The 9,398-nt window shown below is 35.3% G+C and overlaps 1 protein-coding gene across 1 annotated transcript; it reads left to right on the forward strand.

The window, feature by feature from the left end:
- Positions 1–5,375: 5,375 nt before the first annotated feature.
- Positions 5,376–9,095, forward strand: LOC149786088 (uncharacterized). Its single transcript, XM_089976382.1, has one exon. The coding sequence runs from the start codon at positions 5,849–5,851 to the stop codon at positions 6,728–6,730; it is 882 nt and encodes a 293-aa protein (XP_089832508.1). The 5' UTR covers positions 5,376–5,848; the 3' UTR covers positions 6,731–9,095.
- Positions 9,096–9,398: the final 303 nt, after the last annotated feature.

Genomic DNA, 9,398 nt, shown 5'->3' on the forward strand with positions numbered 1-9,398 from the left:
CATTTTACATCATAGATTAGACAGACTGAGTTATCTTACAAAGTGGTTATTTAATTATTTTGGACAAAAACATTACTTTGGGATTATGGTTCAAAGACCTTCTGGATTGTATCATTGTGATAACTCAAGATTGTTGGTATATCGACACATGCAAAACTATCGGTCCGTCAGCATATTCAACATTATTGAAATTCATTCTGAGCATTCATTATTATGAGCATGTGATAACATTTATGATTATTTGGGATTTAATTCCTCTTAAATGTTCGCCCTATATATTGAAATTCATTCTGAGCATTCATTATTATGAGCATGTGATAACATTTATGATTATTTGGGATTTAATTCCTCTTAAATGTTCGCCCTGTATTTTACGGGGTACAAAATACAAAAATTGCAAACAATAACATCCAACACAAAGCAGATTCCCAACTTATTTTTAATGTTCACTCAAGCTAGGGCTCAAGACGACTGCCCTTTACACAGAACAGATTGGTAGTTTTACACCAGGGCGATAGTTTATGAAAACTACAGAATAGTGACAAAGTCAAGGTTCATAAACATTATAAATTCTTGCTTTTACAGTCAGGACAAATACAGACCCCAAGTCCTATGGGTCAGAAAGTTTATCAGCATCAAATGTGTGAACTATGTAGAAGGGGGGTCTCGAACTCAAACCGCCCAGAGGGCCGCGTGATGGCATTTTCGATGACCTTTTGTTATCTCTCATGACACATTCTGACGCCAAACGTTTTGCGAGCCACATGATACGGCTTAACGGGCTGCGTGTTTGAGACCCCTGATGTAGAATTTGTTTCTAACATTACCATATCTGACCGCTTAAAATCCTTTAAACTGCGATATACACCCATGCCTCTTGTCTTAATGATAATCAATATTTATACAATAAATTGGAGGGAAATGTAAAGCTTTAATATTACGGCAACACTGCAACTTAGACAAATACATTTATTAGTTTAATTTAATAAACGTTTTGGTTTCGCTTCTTTTTGTTACTTAGTTTAAGACCTTTAAGTCGTAACATGAGCATGTTGGTGATGCCCATGGGACTGCATTGCTGTCATTTCGATCAGCAGGACTTGTAGACTAACAAGCTGTTTTTCTCCTTTAGTTTTTGCCTCTGCATTAATGGTGTCAGAGAACAGCTGTGTAAGCTGGTTTCGTGCTGGAGCATCAACATTGTTGATCATGCAGATTATCGGAGTGTTCACTACGAGTTACAACATCTATTTCGACTGTGTTGTATACATATTTCACTAAAAGGAAACTCGGCAAGCCTCCTTTCTTTTAATGAAAAATGTATACATCTTGTGGTGTATCAATGATACAATTATACAGCGTAACAATATATATATATTGTATACTGTTAAATAATGTTAGACTTGGTTGAACATTAAGTTTTTATCCTAGATTCAGCTTTTTCCATCCTACATGCCCAAAACATTATTGTCACTAGTGTAATTCAAATACGAATTATTTCCGATGCGTTATGTCATTGCAATTGTTATGAGTTCTGTTTTATTTTTCTCGACCAGAAGATGACACAGAGATAAAGCTACTGTTTTTGTTTTGTTTATTGCTCTAACACTTATTTAATATTCGTACACATGGTTGCTAAAAGTAACAGTGACTAGAACGGCGTACGCATGATATAGATTCACAAATTAATGTCGATTCTTTTAAAGAGTAAAAATAAAAAAGAAATGAATTAAATTTTCCTGCAGTGACAGCCAGCTTTTTTATTGTGCCACGTAAAATATAAGATAGCCATCAAATTGAGGATATTTACTTTCCCTACGTTAATATCAGATACATTTCATTGTGTGGGGAAAAAGAAACGTGGTATTTTAACGAGTAGTGTGATGGGAAATCTTCTATTTGAACATGTCAAGGATATATTTTTCAAACGTGAAAATATAGGAATGAACAATAATATTAACATTATTTCGCCAATATGGTTGCATATTCCACACTTAGGTATGTAATACAAATCAGTAATTTAGGGCAGAAAATTAAAGCTTTCAAACACATTTTACAGCCTAACTTTTGATAGGTAGTACATGACGTGTAGTTAAAAAATATTTTTGTAACCATACATACATTCATAGGGCTACCTACCTACCTACCTACCTACCTGCTTACATGCATACATGCATGCATACATACATACATACATACATACATAGATACATACCTTCTTTGCCCTACATACGTACACTGTGGTCTAGCATTATTGTGATGTACGCATCATTATTCCAGTGATCGTAGACTACTGTCATTCAGCGATAACTTTGCAACCGACCAGTTAATTTTCTCTAACGGGGGAGGTGAAGGTGGAGGTTAAATAGGTTTAAAAATAGTCTTGCTCTGATTTATAGGAAAAAAACATGGTATATACTTTTTATTTTATAAAATCTTGAGACAAAGAAATAAATGTTTCCCGTCAGAAACTAGAAAGATAATTCCAAGCACACACCCCCAAGTTACTATTTTTTTTAAAACCAGTGATGACTACCCTGCACCAAAAACACTAACTAATCTGAGTTTACAAAAAAAAAGAGAAGTAAAAAAAAAGACCCACCACCACCCAAAAACAAATAATAATACACGATTATTTAAAATTATGACATGAAAAGCACTTTTAAACTTCATCATGGAATTCAGGTAAATAAGTAGGTAAGTAAGCATATAAATATGGATTGAACAGTATGATCGATGACGGTGTATGGACAACATTCCTATAATTTATAAGTCAGTTTGCGTACACTTTTCTACTCAAACACCGAAGCCATGAACGGAAATGACAGCGGCGTCAGCAATGTTACGCTTTTTGCAAGATATGAGAGTAGAGGAGGGTACTAGGCTGCTGGTGGAGGGATACATTATTTCGCGGAACAAATGTTTTAATTTTCTATCACTGCGAGAGACTATTTGAAATTGCGCGTGTGTGTGTATATATATATATATATATATATATATATATATATATATATATATATATATATATATATATATATATATATATATATATATATGTATATATATATGTATATATATATATGTATATATATGTATATATATATATATATATATATATATATATATATATATATATATATATATATATATATATATATATATATATATATATATATATATATATATATATATATAAAGCTTAGCGGTACATGAACACACTTCAAGCCAAATTCGGGTGTCCTCAGTAATTTAAATTCATTAAATGCAAAGTCATAAACCTCACCTTACAATGCGTCCATTTTAACTGCAACAAAGCGATTGCTTGCATGATATAAGAGTTTATGAAGATATGCAGGAACGCGCATCGGGCCCATTCTACATTGTGAGCTCACAGGGGTCAAGAAAAAGAGACAACCGAAATATATATATATATATATATATATATATATATATATATATATATATATATATAAAACCTCCAATAAACATATATATAGAAGGGCTTCGCAAAACGCTATTTCACAGCTGCAAAAATCTCTTTGATGTATCTTACTAGACCCCCCTCCAAAAAAGAAAAAATTAACTAAAAATTAACCCCAAAATTAACATTCTTGGTACGGATGTCGTCGTCGCCACCGTTGTTGTCGCCGCTGAAGAAATGTATTCCCACGTTTCTATTTCTGTTAATGCAGGCGAGACACGGATTTGGATAAGCGGATTGGCGCGTATCAACGAACAGTGTGGAGAACATAAACGTGTCAGTTCCAATCAATAACATTTGTACTGATCAAGTCAAACTTAAATCGGACTAAGCTGTATTTGTATCAACGATTGACTGTAGCATGTTGAGCTATTTGTTAAGCTAATTAGTGCATATCAATTACACACAAAATAAAGGAGCTGGGTGGGTTTTGGGAAGGTGATAAAAACATGTTAGCTAACATAGTGATGATAAGAAAATAAAAACAAATGAAAGAATGCCTTCTCAACACCAAACCCACGCTGGCATCTGAAGTCATGTGTGAGGTTAAAGACAATATACTTTTTGTGTATCTAGATCCGACTGATTTTGGTGAATGTAACCTCCAATAAACACCTGGTCAAACGTTGGGGACCAGGTAGTTATATTATCAAATAGGTGAAGAGAATATTGCTTGGAATCTCGCAAACTTCACAGTAACAATGTTTGCCGTGTTTACGTTTTTGACAATGTGTGTGTGTGTGTGTGTGTGTGTGTGATTTGGATTTTTAACGTTGCTTTAACAATTTTCAGTCATATCGTTATGATGTCTGCAGTGGGACAGTTTATAGTGATGTCTAGCACTGGGGCATCATGCTGCAGACATGTAGCATGATGTCCCACTCCGTCACATTATCCTGACACAAGGCCAACCAGTCCTAACACTAACCTCTTAATGCTGTTCGCCAAGCGAGGCAGCTGTTAGTACAATTTTTGTAAGTCTTTGGCATTACTCGGCCGGGGATCGTACCCACGACCTCCTGCATCTGAGGCTGACGCTCTAACCACTAGGCCACTGGAGCGGTTAGTCTTTGACAATAACAGCGTACATTTAAAAGTTGAACTTTGCTCTAAGATTGTTTTCCAAGTGAAGATTATTCCGCATTTAATAACTGATCTTATAAAAGACCTGTGGGATTCATCATTTATATTGCTGCTTTTGTATTTCAGTCATAAATTCACGAAACCACACGATGTTTCTGTATATATATATATATATATATATATATATATATATATATATATATATATATATATATATATATATATATATATATATATATATATTAATTAGACATTTAATATTTTCTCTGTGCGTGTCTAATAGTTTCGGCGGAGATCGATAACATATTCATACGGTAGAATCGATCGGCACAAATCTTGACGTCTGACTTGGGGAATTTATGGCTCTATATTATAGAAGCATATCAACGAAGCAATTTTTACAGAACAGTATAGTTGACAATCAGTGTCTGTATCAATACCCGTATGAACAGTTCTTAGTTCTTGCCCATAGGTTCTATCGGAAATATCCGATCGTGTTCGGACAGGTCTCCCGGGGAGACACGCGAGGTCCTCCCTAAGAGGTTCCATAGGGATTATACATTGTAAACACATCTTCTCATCTCAGCCTGTTTTAAAGTCATGTTCTCATTCCTTTTAGGAGAATGATTAAAATATTTGTAAAAATAAAATAAAAAATTAACACTTTTAGCTATTGAATGGGCAAGCCTGAGAATTCCACAATAGGGACTGTGTATCGGTCTATAGTTCAAGAATAGCACCCATGTGGAGCCCCTGTGAAAATAGATACGATATTTGCCTACTCAGAGGTGGTAAATGAACCTTACTTGGTTATGAAAGACAATTTTAAGTGGCAATGATATGTTTAATTTATATGAAATTATCCATGATAGTAACTTTTTCTGACACAACACGCGGGAGCAGTTTTACAGTAGGAGTGCTGAGGAGTGAATTCTTTTAAAGGTGATAGAAAAACGACTGCTGCCATTAGATTCGATCGCGAGTGTGATGTATATAGGTGAAGTGTATACATAAATAGTGGCAAATATTTGCATTTTTGAAAACCCAGGTGTTCGTCTCAAATAAAATGTATATACGAGTGCTTGAGATGAAGTGCATACAAAGACAAAACCAGGGTTAGGCACTGGAGATTATATATACTACTATACTCAGCACAGATGGGATTATTGGAACATAAATACACATTATACATAATACACAGCGGATTAGGATTTGTTTAACAGGACTAAGGGTACGCACAATCAGTTTATTTAAAAAGGTCGGGGAAGTGTTTGATATAACAAAATGTCTGTCATGTCAGTGTCGTCTGCTTCGACATTCATCCGTTACGAGGATGAACTTAAAAGACGGTTGGAGAAGCTGTCCAGGACATACGACCTTGCGACTATGAAAATTTTTATTACTGTAGAATGTCTTGGCGAAGAACTTGTAACCAGCACGTACAATGCTGCCAGAAAAGGAAAATGGGAAACATTTCTGCAACGGAAGGAGGCATGTCGTCTGGATCTGAACAAACATGAGAAGAACAGAGAACGTTACAGGGAATTCCTGAAAAGCGTTTCCCGTGAAGAACAGGCAGAGCAGTTCTACCTCGCGATGATGGCTTTCATTCAGAGTAAGGGGGCCGCAGACACATTTAACCAAGCAAATCCTAGCGGGACTAATGACACTGGATCCACATTTTGCGGACATCTTTGTCGATTGTTTGAACGCAAGTTCGAATCCTGGTTTGATTCATTTGAAGCCGTCGCCGTTCGTCTCACGGGTCACGTCAAGGTGTCAAACTTTGTCCGCGTTCTTGTCGGTCAGATTGATGTTTTATGTATTAAGGATAATAAAACGTATGCAATCAACGTCAAAGTAACGGGTCTAGACGCACCGAGACCCCTGGACATTGCTGAACTTGCCATGTGTAAAATTTTGTTGATTCAAAATGGACTAGCAAACCCAGTGAATCTAAAACTGTGTTTACTAATTCTACATTTAACGGAGGATCGTCCAATATTAAGATTATGGGAATATTCACCCACAGACGAGGTGGAAAGAGCCGTCATGGAAGCGGACATCGATAAGTTGATCGACGCTGGAAAGTTAAGTCAATACCACGAATTCTGGGCTGACAACGTCCATCAGATTGGCTCCTTCTCTCATGACAAACTCTTATGAAACTTTTAGTGGATATGTTTCAGATTTAAAATTTTTATGACGATTGTAAAAGATACAAAAAAGGATTTTTTAAGAGCTGAACATATTTGTCGGAAAGAGCCGAAACAGATTTTTTCACCTGCATACGTACAAACAATGCAACGGAAAGAGCATAAGACATTAAATTTTGATGATGGAATGTCTCATTAGTTGAAAGCCAAGCACACCATCCATGGTGCGAATCAGATATTTTTAAAGGGGGGGGGGTCGAAGATGTTTTGTTTGCTTATAAATGACCAACGTTATTTTTCACTGTAAAATTACTTCTAAAATTTACATAAGATCGTGTAGAATACTTAGTTTTCTTCGATGTTTACCATCCTCGAAACTCTGCATTCTGTGATGCAATTAATCTCCATGTCAGACATTGATATTGTTATAGAAAGTACTAAATAATGTCAGTTCTACTTTCGTATGTGTGGTAAGCAATATATATGTATGCACGAAGCTAAAAGAACCATGCTAACGCACATATGACGCAAAGCAACGTGATACTTTTCATGGTGAAAGACAATGTTACATGTGCTCAGCACGGCATAATAAGGACTTTATACCTATTATAATAGGTCTTTGAACATATTTCAAACACTTGTCACCATGTATTTTGATAATTTGAGAAGTTTGTTTTACTTTGGCAGGTACTCAGTTAATGTCGAACTATACTGAGTATGCAAAATTATGTTGAATTTTTATACAGCATGGGTCATGATGCTCAGTCTAATAGGAGTAAAGGTCTGAAAGGGTTATAAATGGGAATTTGGATTTGAAAAGGGTTGTCAGTGGGAGATAAAGTCTGCAAATGGTTGTTAGTAGGAGTTAAGGTCTGAAATAACGTTTTCGGTGAGAGAAAATGATAAATGAGACTTACGGTCTGAAAAGGGTCGTATTTGTACTTCTGATATATATTTATTTATTTATTTCTCGTGACTTGCTCAGTGTTCTATGAATTTAACAGAACAAGAAACGTTAACTGAAGCTCATCGTTATAGGAACCATTCATGGTCTAATGTAAAAGGTTATCGTAAACTCGCATTTCACTATATATATATTTATAAGCTCCAGATTTCAATTCTCGGGATTAACTACCGCAACAAATTTTCTTGTCTCCATACCAAGGTGTACTACTTTGATTTGTACGCAAAATCGGATTTGTAAGTTTCTATTTTAGACTCAGTTGCCAAATACCGTTTTCCTCTTAATCTAAAAGCAGATTTGATTGATCTCAAAGAAACAAGTCAAATGATTAATGTTAGTCTGACGTAAATATGGATTATGTCAACCGTGATTTAATGCAAAACAGATCTGCATCAAAGCTAAGATAATATCTCGTTAAGGTACAATTCAGATGTAAAATAGATCCATGTGCTTTTTCTCACATTTGATTATAATTTTTTACTTGTAATTTTTTTTAAATGTAAAGTTGCGCAGTATGGTTTAAAATAAATACATTTTGTGTTTAATCTTTGAATTTCCAGTTAAAACTTAAGACGCTGTACTTCGAGTAATGGTGTCTTGTTTCGCTCATGTGATCTGGATAATAGGTAAGTGTGCATAACGCCGCTGGCAGTAGCGTACTAACGGGGATGGCAGGTGGGGGACAGTGCAGTTGCTCCGGTCGCCTGAGGTCTTGGAGCAACAAAACCCTATCAGGTCATCATCGTCACATCGGGTGCCATTGACCCTTGCTGCCGCCTGGGTCCTTAGCGGTGGTTAAGGTGTAAAGACGTTGGACATATGACCAGAAGCAAGATATTTCCTATAACGTGTTTATGTGTCGTAACACACACACACACACACACACACACACACACTCAAAAACTTAAACCTTAATGTGTGTCCTCATATCACCTTTGGTGGTTGCACAGGTTAATTTGATGCAAAGGAAAAGAATGAAGAAAAATTAACATTTAAAAAAAGGGTGGGGGTGGGGTGGTAAGCACAATAATAATTGTCTTTTCCTAGGAAGAAATAGTACTCAGTCGGATAGATTTCCACCTTCAGTTCGGTAAGGATCAACTATCATGGTTTGTCCCGTGCAAGTCATTTTACCTGGATCGGCACAGTGTTTAAAAATGCAGATGTGCTGTGATGTAAAATTATATATAAAAAAGTATTAAAAAAATAACCAATTACATGTTAACTAATGTGTGATGAAATATTGATTTTCCAACGGTGCATTGATGTGGGTATCTAGTGTACATACTGTTCTGCAGGAAATCGATAAAGCCTTACTGTGTACTGGTTTTAATCGAATCGGGGAACGCGTTATTTCATGTACCACTATTCCATTGACAATTATCCGTTTTTAATTAAAGATTTTTTAAATAAGTTGACCTTGTTTAGTTAACGGCAGCTTTAGCTACATCTAATCTGAATTTAATAGAGCTTTATGTACCGATGGCTTTGTGATTAACGTGAAAATGTCAATCAGTATTGACAAGTATTGAATTGCTGTGTTGCAACTCACGGGACTTTATAAAAATTTAAATATTGTTACAACACAGCTGTATTATTATTATCAGTTATTGCGAAACAATATCAAAAGATGTATAACTGAACAATATATATTACTGGGCTGCCCTCTTTAAATATATTATTATTATTATTATTATTATTATTATTATTATTA

This window comes from Sinohyriopsis cumingii, chromosome 12 (assembly GCF_028554795.1).
Source record: "Sinohyriopsis cumingii isolate HCF-2022 chromosome 12, ASM2855479v2, whole genome shotgun sequence".
Lineage (NCBI taxonomy): Eukaryota > Metazoa > Mollusca > Bivalvia > Unionida > Unionidae > Sinohyriopsis > Sinohyriopsis cumingii.